Genomic DNA, 19966 nt, shown 5'->3' on the forward strand with positions numbered 1-19966 from the left:
TGCTGACAAAAATTTTTTTTTAAATCAGCATAGTATAGAAAATTGTAACCTGTCACCAGCTTAAAATAACATCGCTTTAAAGGGACACTCCAATCAAAGCTGATTTGTTGAATTATACCTCATGCAGGGTCTCAAGGGAGGGGCTCAAAAATTGAGCTGATAATATTTTGTGGATTATTTTTAGACCCTATAGACTGGACAATTATCAGTATGAAGAATGTTTCTTATCACTTATATCTTATAAAATCTGTTTCTCTCCGAATGTGGTGAGACAGGGTAACCACAGCGGATTGTACTAAATATCTATTTTTAAAATAACATTTTCCGATAGCGCAATGTGGTTCTAGATGGTAAAATATTCAGTGTAATTTGACAACCATAGAAAAGAGACCGTGTAACGTTACAAGATATGATAGATAGATGCTAGATAAATAGCTAGAGATAGACAAAGGGGGTCATTTATCTTTTGCTTATGTTGGTGTTTTTGCGCCTTTTCGCTGCATAATTGCTGTTTTGTTGTTTTTTTTGGAATGTTAAGTTTCAACTCAATAGATAGATAGATATGAGATAGATAGATATATATGAGAGATAGATAGATAGATAGATAGATAGATAGATATGAGATAGATAGATATGAGATAGATAGATAGGAGATAGATAGATAGATATGAGATAGATAGATATGAGATAGATAGATAGATAGATAGATAGATATGAGATAGATAAATAGATAGATATGAGATATATAGATAGATATATATGAGATATATATTAGATAGATAGATAGATATGAGATAGATAGATATGAGATATATATTAGATAGATAGATAGATATGAGATAGATATATATGAGATATATATTAGATAGATAGATAGATAGATACATACATACATACATAGATAGATACATACATAGATAGATATGAGATAGACAGATAGATAGATAGATAGATAGATAGATAGATAGATAGATAGATATGCGATAGATAGATAGATAGATAGATAGATAGATAGATAGATAGATATGAGATAGATAGATAGATATGAGATAGATAGATAGATAGATATAAGATAGATAGATAGATATGAGATAGATAGGGGATAGATAGATAGATAGATAGATAGATAGATAGATAGATAGATGGATAGACGAAAAGGCAGATAAAAAAAAAAAATTTGGGGGATTATTCAAAAACGCTAATAATGTATAATATAAAATTTACACCAAAGCAGAAAGAATGAATCTTAAAGTTATAAGAGCATTATAGTATTATTCTTTTAGTATTTCGTATGTGTGCGTTTTATATACTTTTATACGACCAGGTGCTAAACTGCACAGACATAGATACAGGTGCAAACACAAATACATAGAGAGCACAGTGTCAGTGAGGAGGCCGGCAGTCCTGTGATACTGAGCACAGCGCCGCATGTATAGCTCAGCTTCCTGTACACACCATGCAGTGATCGCTTGCACAAGTGCCTGCACACATCTCCTTCCTGTGTGTGCAGCTCGGCTGCGTTTCACGGAGCTTCAAACGTCAACTCTGCAAGTTATCTCGTTCCAAATAAGTTAAGTTGTGACTTTGAAGCTGCGTCCCCCGTGCCTGTGCGCTGCATATGCTAACGATCTGAGGTTCTTTTTATCTTTGCTGCTGACAATTTCAACAAGGGAAACAAAAAAAAATTAACTCATCAGCTGCCAGCCGTGCCCATATGTTCTCGTGGTAGCGCGCAAAGTTCTAGGACAGCACAAAAATGGGTCACGCTAATTAAACCGGTACCTTGTGCCAAACAGGCCGGTCAATTTATCAAACTACAGAGCAAAGAAGTGTAATGTATAAAGCTTCATCATACCACGTGGCCGGTGTATATATCGGTTGTGGGAAAATATGGAATCTGTGCCAAAAATTCAAAGACTAATATAAAATATCCCCTATGCTTGTAGTGAACTCCCGTCTCGTAACCTTAAAGGACTGTGGTCTCCATGTCCATGTGGTGGATGAGACTTTTCTGAGCTTTTTCATACAGGCCCCTACTTAAGAACACCCGACTTACAGACAACCCCTAGTTACAAACAGACCCCTAGATGTTGGTAATTTACTGAACTTTATCCTTAGACTACAATAATCAGCTGTAACAGTTATCACAGGTGTCTGTAATTAAGCTTTATTAATAATCCTGGTTCTAATGACAATCCAACATTTTTAAAATCCAATTGTCACAGAGACCAAAAAAAAATTTGTCTGGAGCTACAATGATAAAATATACAGTTCCGACTTACATACAAATTCAACTTAAGTACAAACCTAAAGAACGTATCAGTTATGTAACCCGGGGACTGCCTGTATTATATGTTACAAAAAGTCAATGCCGCCCTCAGTATTAACTCTAAATACAGGCGGTCCCCTACTTAAGAACAATCTACTTACAGACGACCACTAGTTACAAACGGACCTCTGGATATTGGTAATTTCCTTTACTTTAGTCCTAGGCTACAATAATCAGCTATAACAGTCTGTAATTAAGATTTATTGTTAATCCTGGTTCTTATGACAACCCAACATTTTTAAAATCCAATTGTCACAGAGACCAAAAAAAGTTCTATCTGGGGTTATAATGAAAAAAATATACAGTTCTGACTTACATACAAATTCAACTTAAGAAAAAACCTACAGACCCTATCTTGTATGTGATCCAGGGACTGCCTGTACCTAATCAACCGGCTGCAAACACAAAAATACATAAAATAACCCCAAATCCCTTTCCCACTGAGCACCTCATTAACCACCACTAAAAAAAAAAAGAGGAAGGCCGTCTACACCGATACACGGCTATAAAATACTTCATGTCCCTAACTGTCTGTCTACTGACTTCTAAGCCAACTGGCTGGAGCAGGAACTGGCTGGAGCAGGAACAAAGACTGATTCATAAGCTCTGCCTCTTTTGTTAAGTCCTGCCCATCTAAGGGAAAGGGGTGGGAGTGAAACAATTTATATAAAGCAGTTCGGATCTTGCCAGGTATCTGCCCACCAGTGGAGACACCTCAACTGTCCCTAGGTGTATGTGCCGCCTAACATGTACCAACAACCTATTTTTCATGACCTTAAGATATTAAAATCCTTTAAAATAAAAATTATTTAAATATCCTACTCTTTAATTTTTTTAGTGTGGTAAGAAGATGCCAAAGACTGTCTACCATATAGTCCCCACTACCATGAAAATCAAGGATATGGAAACATTGAGAAATCTCTCTATATTCTCAATGATAACGTCTATAAAATGATCGAAAAGTATATATCTGCCCCTTACCTGCAATCTGACTCTGTCCTTGTGGATTAAAAGGACTCGATGCAGAGGTCAGGGAGGGCCGTGGACTCTGAGTTGGGACACCCACTCTCATACTGGGATGAGGAATGCGCCCTAAATCACTGAGGCGGTCAGAGAACAAACTAGGCTTAGAGTCATCAAGCTTCTGTCTGTGCCCTAGAAACAGCAAATCATAGAATTAGAGTTATTATCACTGTTGCCAGCAAAAAAAAAAACCTTCCACACAGAATATACAACACCGGGCAAAAAAAAAAAAAATGTGAAAAAAAAAATTCAGGGCGCAATAGCCTTAGGAGATTTTTTTTTCATACCCCCATAATTCAACCAAGAAAAGTTAACTCAAAATTACATTTTCTTTTTAATTCGAAATAATAAAATGTCCAAAAAGTAGAAATTAGGAAAGGCTTAGGCCGATAGGTCCGTATTAGGGAAAAAAGTGTTCTGCTTTCTTCAAGGACAGGACCGTTATGTTTTTGTAAGATGTTGCTGCTAAGAGCCATGGTTACCGGCAAGCAATTCAGGAAAACATACAATAAAAGATAAAGGGCTTTAAAGTATTAAAAGGATTCTGTTAGAGTTAAAACAAGAAAAAAAAATCTATAAAAAATGATATTATAAATAAAACGAACTATAAATATTAAAAATAACATAATATAAAAATGTGTGAATAATAAAAAAATAGACGATATTACAATATACAACTCTAAACCTATAATTATAAAAAAAATAAGAATATAAAAATTGACAAATTAAAAATAAAATTATTCAAAAATGAAGCAAAGAAAACAATTAAATACAAACTTTAAATAAACATTAAAAATAAATTGAATTAAAAAAAAAAATGAGTGAAACTATGCACTGCACTTGGTTGGGCACAGTTAAGCGGAAAACATAATGAGACCTAACTTTTTCAAAAATTAAATTACACTTGATGTCAATGTGATATGTTTGAAAAATTTTTTTTAAAAAATATGGCTCGTGTATAAAAAATATTGGATGGAATAAAAATTAAAAAAAAAATTTCATTTATTTTTTTTAACATTAGGATAGGCTCAGACCGTTAAAATATGCTGCCATGTTCTAAACATGTAGATATCAGTAATAAAAAAAATAAAACATTTAAAAATAAATAAATACATTTTTTGTGTACTATGGACCACCCTGTCGAAGACTGATGTAAGTGTGGGTTACTTAAGTCTATGACCACCAAGCAGACAGACTTTAAACACACACAATAAAAAATCTTTCCAACAAGATAATGAACACTTAACCATGCGGAATTTAAAGCAAAGCCACCAGGAAAGTCATTTTTAGTTGGTGACAGGTTCCAATAGCCTATGCTATGCTGAATTTAAAAATGCTTTTGTCAGCATTCTGAATATACTACCTTATAAAACAATATTTCACATTACATGGCTCCTGGCAAGCAGTGTGTAGTGAGTTCCTTGGGAAAAGGGGGGGGGAGTTAACTGCATAAGTTTGTGTCTCAGTTTCCTCAATACAATGTTTCAATCCCCCACAAAGAGGGGGATGTGTTGAGCAGAGGAAGAATGCATGAGGAGACTGAAACACAAGCACACAGGTTGCTGCAGCCGAATCCACTCGCCCCCCCCCCCCCCCCCCCGGGATTCACCACAAGCTGCTGGCAGGGAGCCAGGTAATGTGAAATAAAGTTTTATAAAGTAGTGACAGCATTCAGAATGTTGACAATGACATTTTTAAAATCAGCACAGCATAGGCTGTTGGAACCTGCTTGCACAGGTATTTTGTGTTGCACGCGTTGCTTTTGTGTTGCGGCTGCACTATTCTTCATGCAACACAACTTTCCGCACTAAAGGGGACATTCCGGTGCTCAGTCGGACCGTGTGCCAGATTTAACATGCAAAGTCCAACAGAAATGTGTTGCACGTCTCATGTTAAAGGTGCATCAAAAAACAAGTGGTGCACTCTGCTGGAGAAGTGCAGGGGTGCCGAAAACAAATGTTGCGAGCAATTATTCTAGGGCTTTGGTGGGAATGGGAGCAATCATTCCTGTGCCTTGTAGTTTATCATAACATATTACATTACATATTACAAGAACCTCAAGGTGACCGGGCCAAGGAGAACAGAATATCTTCACATTATGCCCTGAGGCTACAAGGACTTGCTAAACTTCTTTGCTCCTCTTTCAAACTAATATAAAAGTTGGAGTGTTTGTGTGCCAAGGGAAAGCCAAACAGGCACCAAGGTGTTATTGTTGTTAAAAAGATTTCAAAGTCGGATCGGCCAAGGAAAGAATATTACGCCATGTTCCCAACCCACACAACCAGCTAAGTCCTCTAGGAAGCAGACAGGACAATGGCATCTTCAAGTCTCCCATTTAGCTTTCCAAAACAAATATGGAGGTCACATGTTGTTCCATTGTGCTATTTTTAACTTAATAGTGCACCAGGTAACTGGACTAACTGGTTGGGTATTTTTTTTATTGGGTGCTTAGAGGCAGGGTCTACTACTGGGTACAGGATCAGATCTGAACCAAGGGCAAACAATGTATATGTGTATGGAAGTAACATTTGGGGATGACGAGCGGCTGGCTGATACGTAAGGACAGCAGTGTATATCATTAAAGTGAGTGCCAGCTACCCAGGATTTGGGGCCCTTGGATGACAGAGTCACCCTGTGCCCAAAAATGAGAAAAGTGAGCAGTTCTTCATGAATAAAAGCACTTGCCTTATGATACCTGAAGAGCATATCCATAAGAATATAAAATCCTTGCACAACTGAGACTTATGCACTTTGAATAACTGATATACCAATAAGATAGGATGAACCCATCCACATTTTTTTAGAATACTCCTTGTGATACTAGTTTTGATGGTTATTAAAAAAAAATAGTATTGACAACATGTCAATACAGATCACCATGGGTTCTCCAGTACAAGTAGGCCCTGGGATTTTCTTAAACCTTAGCTTCAAAAATAAGCAACTTGAACAGAAGATAGTGAAGAATCTGTTTGACCCTTTTTTGGCATCTCAGAGATTCTTACTCTACATTGATATTAAAAACAGTAATGCAGATTACTGTCATGCTCTTGGATATGGTCATCAATGAGTGATCTAGTAGGATCCAACCTCTGGGATAAGATGGTGCATCAGGCGCACCGGCATTAATACTGTGCTATAACCCCTTCCCTCTGATGATCATGGTGGGACATTCTAGGAAAAGTTAGTTGATATAGACTGCTTGCTACGTACATGCTATGTAGCAACCATATATATAAGGCAATATATCCCAGGGTTCAAAAACCCTCTTAGTATGTTGGAGTGTTTCCCAAGGGGCCATGACCACTGAGTCTGTGGCAGTGTATCCCTAGGGGCCATGACCACTCATAGTCTGTGGCAGTGTATCCCAAGGGGCCATGACCACTCATAGTCTGTGGCAGTGTATCCCAATGGGCTTTGACCATACACACTCTGTGGCAGTGTTTCCCCAAACCAAGACCACTGAAAGTCTATGGCAGTGTATTCCAATGGGCCACGGCGACTCATAGTCTGTATTTCCTAGGGGCCAAGACCATTCATAGTCTATAGCAGTGCATCCCAATGGGATAAAAGGCAATATATATGTTGTAGTGTTTCTCAAGGGACCAAGACTCCTCATAGTTTGTGGAAGTGTAACCCAAGGGGCTAATACCACTCATAGGGGGTCATTTACTAACGGCCCGATTCGCGTTTTCACGACGTGTTACCCGAATATTTCCGATTTGCGCCGCTTGTACATGAATTGCCCCGGGTTTTTGGCGCACGCGATCGGATTGTGGCGCATCGGGGCCGGCATGCGCGCGACAGAAATGGGGGGGCGTGGCCGAACGAAAACCCGACGTATTCGGAAAAACCGCCGCATTTAAAAACCGAAATGTGTCGCTTGGGAAGCGCTCACCTTCACCTGCTATGGGATGGTGCATTCCGGGGCGTTAAGATTATTTTCGGCGCAGCAGCGCCACCTGGTGGACGGCGGAGGAACTACCTTCTTAAATCCCAGCCGGACCCGAATCCTGTGCAGAGAACGCGCCGCTGGATCGCGACTGGACCGGGTAAGTAAATGTGCCCCATAGTCTGTGGCAGTGTATCCCAATGTAGCATAACCACTCAGTCTGTGGCAGTGTATCCCAATGGGCCATGACCACTCAAAGTATGAGGTAGTGTATCCCAATGGGCCAAGACCACTCGTAGTCTTTGGCAGTGTATCCCAATGGGCCATGACCACTCAAAGTATGAGGTAGTGTATCCCAATGGGCCAAGATCACTCATAGTCTTTGGCAGTGTATCCCAATGGGCCAAGACCACTCATAGTCTTCGGTAGTGTATCCCAATGGGCCATGGCCACTCATAGTCTATGGAAGTATCTAAAGAGTTAAAACTGTACCCTTCTTTAGCTCCATGGACCTTGCACATAAAGTGTTAGAAGTTTGCCATCTGCATACGAGGCAACTGTCCCAAAAAACAAAAACAAAGTAGGCTGTCACTCACTGTCAATAGAAATCAGCCATATTTATTACCGGTTCTGTTTGCAGTAAGAGATAAGACGCTGCGGTTGCTCCTGGCTTTGTGAGCGGTGCTGGACGGCTACATCTGTGTTTCTCACAATATTTGAGGTGGAAGTCAGATAAAACTGTTTGGCAATAAACATCTGTGTGTGAGTGATAGGTCCTTCTCACACACTGGTACAACAAGGAGGGGCTCGAAATGTCATAAAGAGACAGTAAGGTCTCCTGTGGTTTAGAAACAGGAAATGTGCAAAATAAAGATCAAGCAGGGTCCCGGCACAAGCAGTAAAAACACTAAAGACTCACAGGCCAAACAAATAACACAGCCCCCATGAGTGGCATACTCCACCACATGTTATATGCTATAGCGAGATACTGACACCGTGTGGGACCCATAAATTTTACCATATCTCCTTAGCATCTCAATGCCATAACAAATTTGAATACTACTACACAAGTAATGACCAAAACTATCCATTTTTTCAATGTTGGTGTTTTTCTGAGATATCGGTGGATTGCAAAGAAGGCAAGTACCAAAGTACATGGAATCATTGAAAAGATAACTCAAGGGAAAGAGAGGTAGTAGGGTAATCTCCCACCACCACAATCTCAAAATAAAAGGAGTGAATAGTTCTCTAAATTAATTCAAAATCTAAATTACGATTTCAAATTTAATTCTCCAGAAGAACAAAAATAAAAAATTACTCATCGGGTGCCTCATCAACATCCGATCCTTATCACTTCCCACTTTTGAGATATATTCTTTGCAGGAAATCAAAATGATTCCTGGTTAATATAAAGTATAAGCACTTAGACGATGGCTGTAGTGTAAGAATCCTCTAGTCATGAGAGCGACAACCTAATGCCCTACTGGACACACAACCAAAAATTTGCAGATACAGAGGGAAACTGGGACTAGGTCAAAATCACCATTCTTGACCATCACTTCGGAATTTCCGTCCAATGACTGTCAATTTCTCTCTATTTGTTCATGGAGTCGACTTTGATAATATTGTCAAACGCAAAACCAAGGCCTTCTCATTTTTGTGGACCAAGGGGTGATCAGTATGTAAAATTATGATTCAGCCTCTAGATGCAATGCCACAACAGCCATGGCTGGATCTTCATTGGAGCTTCTGCTTTAGGCCCAACAATAGTCTGATTTGCTGTCTTTACGCTTCAGCTAAGCTGCCCACCATCCCCCAAATGTTCCTTCAATGTTGGGAGCAGGTTGGTTGGGTGTCAGGCATTGGGGAAGAGTAGAATTTAAGACGGGTTGAGCGGAGAACATTGGGGCACATTTACTAATTTTTCCGCCGGGTTTTGCAAATGTTACCATTTTGCGCAGAATTGCCCCGGATTTTTTGGCGCACGCGATCGGATTGTGTTGCATCGGCGCCGGCTTGCATGTGACGAAAAAGGGGGGCGTGGGTGTCGGAAAACCTGTCGGATTTGGAAAAATTGCGTTATTTAAAAAAAAAAGTGTCACACATTTACATGCACCCGAAATAGGATGGTGAACTCCAGTGGACCTCGGCGCGGCATCGACACCTGGTGGACATTGGAAGCACGAACTTAGTGAATTGCTGGAAGACCCGAATCCTCGTCGGAGATTGCGCCGCTGGATCGCGACAGGACCAGGTAAGTAAATGACCCCCATTATATTTGTACAATTTTTCCAGGCCCATTAGGCCGATGTGGCTCTCAATGTAGTTGACATCCCTCTTCTAATAGAACCATGTATACCCATAAAGGAACATCTATGAGGAAGTTACTAATCCCAGCATGCCTTGGCAGTCTTTGGGCTATAGCATATAACTCCACAGTAGCTAAAAAAAGGACAGACTCCTTTACCATACTTTATAATAACAACCGTACCAACCCCAGCAGTTCCCCTGATCCAGCCAAAACATATGCTAATGTCAGCAGTCCACCAGAACGATGAATGGTCACCTCCAATTCTGCTAACAGCAGCCTGAGGAACATGTGTAAGCTGGCTGGGTTCCCTAATGCTAGCAATTGTTTTTAAAACCCAGCAAAGGCCCGTTTCCACGTCCTTACCACACAAATGAGATTTCACAAAAGTAATTTAACTGCAGAATTTCGATCCAACCAAAATAATTGTGCAGACAATGTGACCTGATTGCTTTCAACGGAGCTTAACCTGTGTGGTCCATATGTATTTCTCCAGCACCTCAGGGAAACACAAAATAATATTCCTGTACATGTGTAATTAATGTGCGGCTCGGGATGAAGATGAATGCTCTGCGAGATTAGCACCTGTCACATTAAATATGCCATCGCCTGGAACACTCACATAATCACACAAGGAACGCGCTTTAGGTTAGGCCGGGGCGATGTCTCAGCAGCTTTTACAGGCTGCTCCCGAGACTGGTGGAAGACAAGGAGTTTCTAAGGGATAATAAAATGTTATAGCCGGGACCCCCTTCCTAGAAGCCCAAGGCAAAAAGGACCTGGACCTCCCATTAGAGGAACATAGAAAGGCTTCAATAACAACTCTTACAAGCTCCACACACTTTACAAGATGGGACCAATTGTCTACGTCCATGACATGCACTCAGGAATTTAATGACTTAGAGTGTGACTATGTAAATATTCTACGTTATTGTGTGTCTTTGCAGAGCATGAATGGTTTGGATTTGTTTCAAGACCTTCTAACCAGCCATCCAGGTCATCTTATAGCTTGTTTCCAATTTCAGGAAGATCTATGACTATAGTGTAGCTACAGTGCATGCAGGGAGTATTCTGGAGTCTGAGACACACCCACCGAGACACGTCCACTGTGGTACGCCCACTGAGACACGTCCACCGAGACACGTCCACTGTGGCACGCCCACTGAGACACGCCCACTGAGTCATCCCTTCTACAGTTCTGCCTTCACGGATTGGCTACAATGTATGACCACAGACTCACTTTGAAAACAGTGAATCGGGAGCTAAATTCCGCTACAAGAGAAGGATTGTAATATAGATTACTAATCTACCTGTTGAAAAGGAGGATTATCAGGAAACTGAGTTACTCATATCTATCTGTTATCTATGTATCTATCTATTTCTATATGTGATCTATCTCTCTCAATTATTTACCCCTCTATATATACACATATTACACTGTATGACATTTTGGGTTCTGCGTTAAAACCCAAACCAGCTTCATACTCAGGGAGAAATTATTTGGGTTATTCTAAATTCCAGAAAGAAAGATTATTAACCCCACATATCTGATGACTCAGCTTCTTGGGTTAATCAATCAAACACCGGCCAACCAAAAACAGACTGTCAAAAAGGTCGAAATGTCCCTCTCTCTTATTCTCCGATACCATAACTTCCTTAATTATCTGCCCTCTCCTGGTTGCCTCATTTTTTTTTTTTCTCGGCCCAATGAGACTTTAACATCAGTGATGGATTCTGGGTGAATTCTCTACGGTGGTTTTGAGGTTTTGAGTACTAAGAAACTGTGCGACGTGGTGTAATTGACAAGCTGTGCTCCACAACACGTCTGATTTTCCATGTCTACAGAGATTCGGTTAACTGTTTACCTCCTGACGGTCACATTGAGGTAAGTGTTATACGTCGTAAATTATAAACGAGTTCTAGAAATACAATGCTGACCATACAATGACCAGGTCGTATCCCAACATTAAAACCATTGGGCACCACCACAGAGTCTTCGTAAGCCACCATGCAGGAGAGTCACACTATGGAGGGACACATTTTATCCCAGATATAGAGGACAACAGACGATCCACAATGAGCAGAGACAGGCATCTGCTATAGGTATCTTGTGATGATGTACATTTGCCTAAATCCTCATGACAGGTTCCCTTTGTTCCAGCACCAACGTCAATATCCATAAGCATTCATTGGGTTTCATATCATTTTTGAGAAAATCACCACTACAGAATCCACTTTTGATGCAGAATCCATCAGGAATCCTATTTTCAATACTTTCAAATCCACTTCTTGATCTCAAAGACAACATCAAAAATTGCAGTAAGGTTTTTGTTTTCCCCAGAAGGACTGAAGAATATTTATTGATTTTCATAGTGTTGAAACTATGGAGCAATTTGCCCCCAAAATTGACGTACCTGAAATATATTAAGCCTTGTCCTGCAAACGTCTGGGCTTAACCAAAAAGGTTTTCATTTAGTAAAGATAAGAAAGGGAGGAGGGGGATGCAGCTGCAGTGTCTCTCTTAGTGGGAGATTTGTCAGGACGAGTTTTTTGGCATACAATCTCTTAAATAATTGCAATTACAGTACTTGCGAACCGCTAGTAATTAAAATGATTTCCCCCCTTTACACCACATCCAGGCCAAGTGGGCCTTCACTATAACCTGTGAACGTTCAGGACCCAACATACCCAGATTATAGTGCAATTGTACTCCAACACAAGCAGCCTACTCCGTTGTGCCAGATGGTGGGCAACTTGCGTTGGCGTACGATTGCACTATAACCTAGTTATATTGGCTCTTGAATGTTCACAGGTTATAGTGAGTGCCACTAGTCGCACCCCCCCTTCACGCCCACTTGGCTTGGATGTGGTGTAAAGGGGGGGAAATAATTCATCATACCTGCCGCCGTATTACAAATTCCCACCTACATCTATGAGATTCTATACTGTGAGAGGGGAGTTGGAGCTGCTATAACCTCATACCAGGATATGAGGCAGGAAAAGAGGGAGAAAATATTTTCAGATTCCAAATTTTTATATTGATAATAAAAAAAAAGCTAACTACTCCTTTGCAGATCCATGGAGCAGGCTGTAATATGACATGTCGGAGCTGAGCGGTTGCAGCTTCCCAGTATCCAGTGGGTGTTAATGGTCAAGTACCGTTCACGATCTAACCACAGACTCACTCCTGTATCTAGCGGGAGGCAGGGCGAGCCAAGACCACAGTAAATTACAATCAGGACTTGCATCTTGCACAATGTGGAGGAGATTTATGTGGTAGTGATTTCCCCGCTGCCTTCAGAACAATTACGATTTTTGACATTTGCTTTATACCATATTATCAAAATAGTCATTTTCCCTGAAAGGAGATATCCATTCTAGAATGCTACTTGGTGACGTGAGGAGTTTCCAGCCCACCTCTGGTCTCACACATCTTCCCCGGTTATTCATTTGCTTCGTCCCCTGGAGTCTGCGTTTGCCAAACTCAACACGACTTATCTGCCAAAAATCATTTGCAAAATAATTTCCAGTGCAGACAGTGCGCGTTGTAGAGGTCCATAAAGCAGGACGTCCTGGTGGATTATTTCCTGCCATGGAGCTCGGCCTGATACAGAAGGCAGGGCTGAGGGTCACAATCTGGATGATTTGTTATGGATTGTCGGAACATTTGAGCCGACAGCCTGCTTTTTTTTTTTTCCGAGAAGTTATATTTATACCCTGTTATTAAAGGGGAAATGTCAGGGTAGAGAAAAGCTTGGACAGGGTTTATAACGCAAATTATTTTGGACTCCGGCACCGGCCTAGCGAAACATAAGCTGCGAGGTTCATTCTGGGTTTTGGCCTGAAATCACCAGAAGGACCAACCTCAGAAATTCAGGAGGGGGCTGTCCCATATATCCACATGTCCTATAAAGACATATACTGTTCCAGAAATATACTTAGTTCCCCCCCTAAGGTTTTAAAGGGGTATTACCCCTAGAAATATAACAACTAGCTTACATATTGGGGCTCATTTACTAAGGAGTCCGCAGATCGCATTTCCGTCGGACTGTTCATGGTTTTTCGGGATTTGCGCTACCGGGACAGGGATTTAGAAGGGGATTGTGTCGCACACGATCGGATTGTGGCGCAGCGGCACTGGCTTTCATTCGACAGAAATGGGGGGGGCAGGCCGTCGGACGATCCGACTGATTAGGACTGAGCACAGGATTTAATATTCAAATTGTGTCGCATCCAATGCACTTACATGAATCTTAGTGAATCGCGGCATAGGGCATTGTCGTCGGACAATGCACTTCGGTTGAACTCCTCCGGACGGGTAAGTGAATGTGCCCCATAATTTCCAACATATGTGAGTCCACCCCTCATTTTACCAACCTAGATAGATATGAGATGATAGATGGATATTACATGCCGGTGTATTATCCCCCCCCCCTATAGAAAGATGTGTATCCGAGTTTGCATCTAATTTGTCTTTGTATTTTTCCTGCTACCATAGGTTTGCGCCGGATTTAACATTGATTTGCACCAAAAAGGGTAAAAATAATTGCGCAAAAAAAACCTGGACCATAGTTGTAAAATAATTTGCACCTTTTTTAAAATTTGCACCTTGAAAGTCTCCAAACACCTGCCTTTGACAGAGAGCTGGAACTACAAAGACAAATGAGGTGCAAAAAAGACTCATTAGATGCACAAAAAAAGCTCAGGGAGGTGGAAATAGATAAATGCCCCCCTTGTATGTAGGACACCATGAAGCTTCTTTATTCATAGAAAAGCATGGTAGTTCATAAATGACTACAAGTCACATATCTGAAGGATGTAGAGACACTAAGATTACAGACCGAGATCACGTACAACAACCCCCAGCATTGCTGGCCTCCTCTCTGATATTACTGACATCATGTACAACAACCCCCAGCATTGCTGGCCTCCTCTCTGATATTACTGACATCATGTACAACAACCCCCAGCATTGGCAGCCACCTCTCTGATATTACTGACATCATGTACAAATACCCCCAGCATTGCCACCCTCCTCTCTGATATTACTAATACAACTGCTCCCAGCATTGCCACCCTCCTCTCTGGTATTACTGGCATCATGTACAACAACTCCCAGCATTGCTTGCCTCCTCTCTGGTATTACTGACATCATGTACAACTACCCCCAGCATTGCTGACCTCCTCTCTGACAGTATTGACATCATGTACAACTACCCCCAGCATTGCCGGCCTCCTCTCTGATATTACTGACATCATGTACAACTACCCCCAGCATTGTTGGCCTCCTCTATGATAGTAGTGACATCATGTACAACTACCCCCAGCATTGCCTTCTTCCACGCTGTTATTACTCACATCATGCAACAGTAATATTCATTCCACAGCAGCTGTATCCTGTCCTCCTCACTTCCTGCACAGCACACCCCCTCCCCAGTTATTTTTATAAGGCTGCACAGGAGTTAAAAGTGAGGACAACGGAAACCAGTATATATTATAGATAACAATAAATATCAGTAATAGGACAATGTGTCACCTCCGAGCCTGCAGCACACAGATACGGCCTCAGTCCAGTCCTGACACGCTGACACTTGGGGTACAGGACTCTGACACTTGGGGGACAAGACAGGGACATGCTGACACTAAAGGGGACAGGACAGGGACATGCTGACACTAGAGGGGACAGGACAGGGACACGCTGACACTTGGGGTACAGGACAGGGACACGCTGACACTTGGGGTACAGGACTCTGACACTTGGGGGACAGGACAGGGACATGCTGACACTAAAGGGGACAGGACAGGGACATGCTGACACTAGAGGGGACAGGACAGGGACACGCTGACACTTGGGGTACAGGACTCTGACACTTGGGGGACAGGACAGGGACATGCTGACACTAGAGGGGACAGGACAGGGACACGCTGACACTTGGGGGACAGGACAGGTACACACTGACACTTGGGGGACAGGACAGGGACACGCTGACACTTGGGGGACAGGACAGGTACACACTGACACTTGGGGGACAGGACAGGGACAAGCTGACACTTGGGGGACAGGGCAGGAACACGCAGGCACTTGGGGGACAGGACAGGGACACGCTGACACTTGGGGTACAGGACAGGGACACGCTGACACTTGGGGGACAGGACAGGGACACGCTGACACTTGGGGGTACAGGACAAGGACACGCTGACACTTGGGGGACAGGACATGGACATGCTGACACTTGGGGACAGGACAGGGACACGCTGACACTTGGGGTACAGGACAGGGACACGATGACACTTGGGGGGACAGGACAGGGACACGCTGACACTTGGGGGGACAGGACAGGGACACGCTGACACTTGGGGGTACAGGACAGGGACACGCTGACACTTGGGGGTACAGGACAAGGACACGCTGACACTTGGGGGACAGGACATGGACATGCTGACACTTGGGGACAGGACAGGGACACGCTGACACTTGGGGTACAGGACAGGGACACGATGACACTTGGGGGGACAGGACAGGGACACGCTGACACTTGGGGGACAGGACAAGGACACGCTGACACTTGGGGTACAGGACAGGGACACGCTGACACTTGGGGGTACAGGACAAGGACACGCTGACACTTGGGGGACAGGACAGGGACACGCTGACACTTAGGGGTACAGGACAGGGACACGCTGACACTTGGGGATACAGGACAGGGACACGCTGACATTAGGGATCATGTGAATGCTTTGAATACCCTGTAGATTATGTATCATATAGTAATGCCGGGTGGGGGCATGGACAGGACTGGGGTCACACCATATGAACAGCTCTCCCGCGCTGCCTGTAGCCTTGGAATGAGTAAACAGCCTGTGTATCCTTGCATCAGTTTCCTCCGAGAGTTGCTCAATAAAAATGCCTCTTGATGTGTCATTTCCTGCTTGGCCGGCAGCCTAGCTCCTGACAGAGAGAACAGCAGCCTGCGAGAGGAGAGGGCCTGTGCGCAGAGCGGGTGCCATGCATGTGCCACCGCTGCCCCCAGGACAATATACTGTATATAGGGTATTCTGTACAATGTGTGGAGCCCACCTACATGCCCCATTTATAACACCTAGCACAGGCTCAGGGGACGTGACCACTCTTCCAGGACTGTAGGAACTCTCACATTTTTTCCAGGTAAGTATGTTCACAGGCCAATCACTTAGGGTAGCATAGGATTGCAGTTAATACATATACGTCACCCATAATCTTTAAAGAACCTTGTCACCAAAGCTGGCAACTCTAATCCAATCTGAGTCATTGGTGAGGTCTTCAGGGGTGGGGCATAGCAAATCAATGAGATCATCCCTGTATTATGCCCCACCCCTGAAGTGCAGGAATCTGAAAGAAACCCTGAAAGGACAGTTTTTGTTAAGAAATGGAGATTAAAAAACCACACTCACTTCTCTGTAGGAACCCAGACACTCGAGCAGCTTTCAGTCTCAGGTGCTACTGGTCTATTTGGACTGATGTTACCTCTGTTGTACTTGTGATGGCTGAGCAGATCCCTGGCCTTGTGGGCCCGATGCCTTTTAATCTAAGCACCAGAGACTGAGAGCTGCCATTGGAGTCCTAGGACCCTGCTGAGAGATAAGTTTTTGATATACCTGGGCAGCACAGTGGCTCAGTGGTTAGCACTACAGCCTTACAGCGCTGGGGTCCTGGGTTCCAGACCCATCCAGGTCAAAATCTGCAAAGAGTTTGTATGTTCTCTCCTTATTTGCATGGGGGTCCTCCGGTTTCCTCCCACACTCCAAAACATACTGGTAGGTTGATTCGATTGTGAGCCCCAATGGGGACAGGGAATGATTTGGCCAGTGCTGTGTAATCTGAGTGCGCTAAATAAATAACAAATTATTATTATATATTTACTAAATCTGTCCCTCCATTTTAGTAAAAAAAAAAAGTAAACCTTTTTTTTTCTAATTCTTGACAACCTCTGCAAATACAGGCAGCCCCCTACTTAAGGACACCTGACTTACAGACGACCCCTAGTTATAGACAGACCTCTCTGCCCACTGTGATCTCTGGTGAAGTCTCTGGATGTTACTATAGTCCCAGACTACAATAATCAGCTGTAAGGTGTCTGTAATGAAGCTTTATTGATAATTCTTGGTCCATTTACAGCAAAAAATTTTGAAACTCCGATTGTCACTGGGGCCAAAAAAATTTTTTGTCTGGATCTACAATTATAAAATATACAGTTTCAACTTAAGAACAAACCTATGGACCCTATCTCTTATGTAACCCGGGGACTGCCTGTATAGGAATCTACTTCACGATGAACAGTCCATATTAAAGGGATCCCCCACTACAGTCGGTAAAGTGCCACATGGGCTGAAGGTCTACGCTACGCAGGAAGCGATGTTCTTACATCTGTATTTATGACTTCTGGCACTTTTGGTCGTGTTGTGTGTGAAACATCCCACAGTCGCCCCCCAGCCTCTCCCCTCTCCTCCTGAAATCCGGTCTCTCCTTTTTCTCATCTGAGATGTAGATGTCAAGGGAGTTGGATTTTTTTTTTTGCTTCTCTTTACATCAAGATAAAAATAGTTGAGCGCACACTGGAGTCATTCAGTTCTGTAGGTGGACGGAGACGTCTTGAAGGGCTTTCCCATGCTTTTGTTAATCAATCTTAAACACTGTGCAGAGAAAACATCTGATCCTTCCAATATACTGTGTGTTTTCTCTTCCTCACCATTTTAGTCAATGGAAACCTCATTCAGAGTGTATATACATATCAATCAGTCCTATATGAGTTTGTTACAATGTATCGGTTGAAGACAGGATCAATCAGCAAGAATCCCAGGAAAGTGTTTAGCTAAGAAAAGACATTGTAACAAACACTCTGCTTTTTAGGCTGTTTCTGTTCACTACCACGCAGCAAAGTCATAAGGACACATTACTATGATGCTAAGCACAAGCATGTGCCTCCATGGTAACAGACTACAAACAATCTGTGTAGTCTGATTCTGCACTCATGTTCTTCATCATTAGTCCCTATACTCACTAAACTAGTGACAAATACTTAAAGGGAACCTGTCAACATCGCCCCACAGATCCCATACAATACTTTCTAGATGTATTTTTACATGGTACACTGATAGAACTATCTATAATATTAGAGTCACCATTCTTCTAAAAAAAGACTTTTATTGTTCCCCTCTGTTACTCCAGTAATAATATGACTGTATGCAGGAGCTCCCTCGCCTCCTAACTGACACTGACACTGCTAACCCATCCCTCCTCAGAAATAAGGAAGTTGAGAGAAACGTTGGTTATGTGTGTGACCCGCTACAGAGAATTCCTGAGGGGGGGGGGATGAGGGAGCTGATTTCTCTTCGGGGAGTCACACACAGCCAACATCTCTCTCAACTCTCTAATTCTTGAGGGAGGGGAAAATTTTGTAGCCGTGCAGCATGACACAGCCAAGTCCTCTCTTTCTGCCTCCCTCAGGAATTCTCTTCAGCGGTTCACACACAGCCAATGTCTCTCATCTCCCTCATTTACCCATCCCTCAGGAATTCTCTTCAGTGAGTCATACACAGCCAACGTCTCTCTCAATCCTTCATTCCTGAGGGGGGCAGGGTTAGCGGTGTCAGCATAAGTTAGTGAGATGGCGGGTTAGCTTGACTGTATGCTGGAGCTCCCCCGCCTCCATGACTGGATCTTTAGTAGCAGGGGGGGGGGATCAATAAAAGTCTTAAAAGCATCAGTAGAACATGTATAAAGTTGTCTAAAAGGTATTGTGTGTGGTTTGTGGGGGGGGTTGCTGGTGACAGATTCCAATGGTTTGTTTATCCAGTGTTTCCTACATCGGTCCTGCCTCCTTCTGTACCAGTGGTTATCATCACTAGAGTTCATATGGAGCGGCATTTACTTTGTGCCGATTCTAAATGAGAAGTAATACATAAAAAGGAAGTGTCTAAAATCATCTTGCTATAGTTAAAGAGATCAAAACAAAACAGAAACAATGTCGGGTGGTGGGGGGGGCACCAACTGAAAAAAACCATCCGCAATCACCATCAATAGGTCCTTAAATATCAGATTGTGGGGATCCAGAAGCCAGGGCCCCCACGGCTAAGCTATTCTTCGCAGTTGATTAAATGTATCAGGAAAAAGCAGACAGCGCCATCTTCTGTATAGTGGTCAGACCAGGTTACTGCGGATCAGCTTCCATTTATCTGGATAGGGTTGTAGTTGCCTCTTGTTTTATTAACCAACTAATTAAATATTGAGAAGCTAATCTATGGATATGGGATCCACAATTTGGGCTCAGGAAACCCCTTTAATGTTTACCATATCAAAGCACTAATGTTAAAATCTGGGGTCCGATTACTTAGGGCGTCCTGTCATTCGTAGTTCTGAGCATTAACGAAGCTTCCATCT

At 42.7% G+C, this 19966-nt stretch overlaps 1 protein-coding gene across 3 annotated transcripts in view; it reads right to left on the minus strand.

The window, feature by feature from the left end:
- The window catches only part of RUNX2 (RUNX family transcription factor 2), an 88352-nt gene that overhangs the window by 14576 nt on the left and 53810 nt on the right, over positions 1 to 19966 (minus strand). For 2 of the 3 annotated variants that reach the window (XM_072143730.1, XM_072143729.1), the window contains one exon: positions 3311 to 3484. The exons of the other annotated variant lie outside the window; for it this stretch is intronic. In XM_072143730.1, the coding sequence (XP_071999831.1) occupies positions 3311 to 3484 (174 nt within the window). The remainder of the gene's footprint in view (positions 1 to 3310; positions 3485 to 19966) is intronic. 3 annotated transcript variants of the gene reach the window in all.

Source organism: Engystomops pustulosus, chromosome 3, assembly GCF_040894005.1.
Source record: "Engystomops pustulosus chromosome 3, aEngPut4.maternal, whole genome shotgun sequence".
NCBI lineage: Eukaryota > Metazoa > Chordata > Amphibia > Anura > Leptodactylidae > Engystomops > Engystomops pustulosus.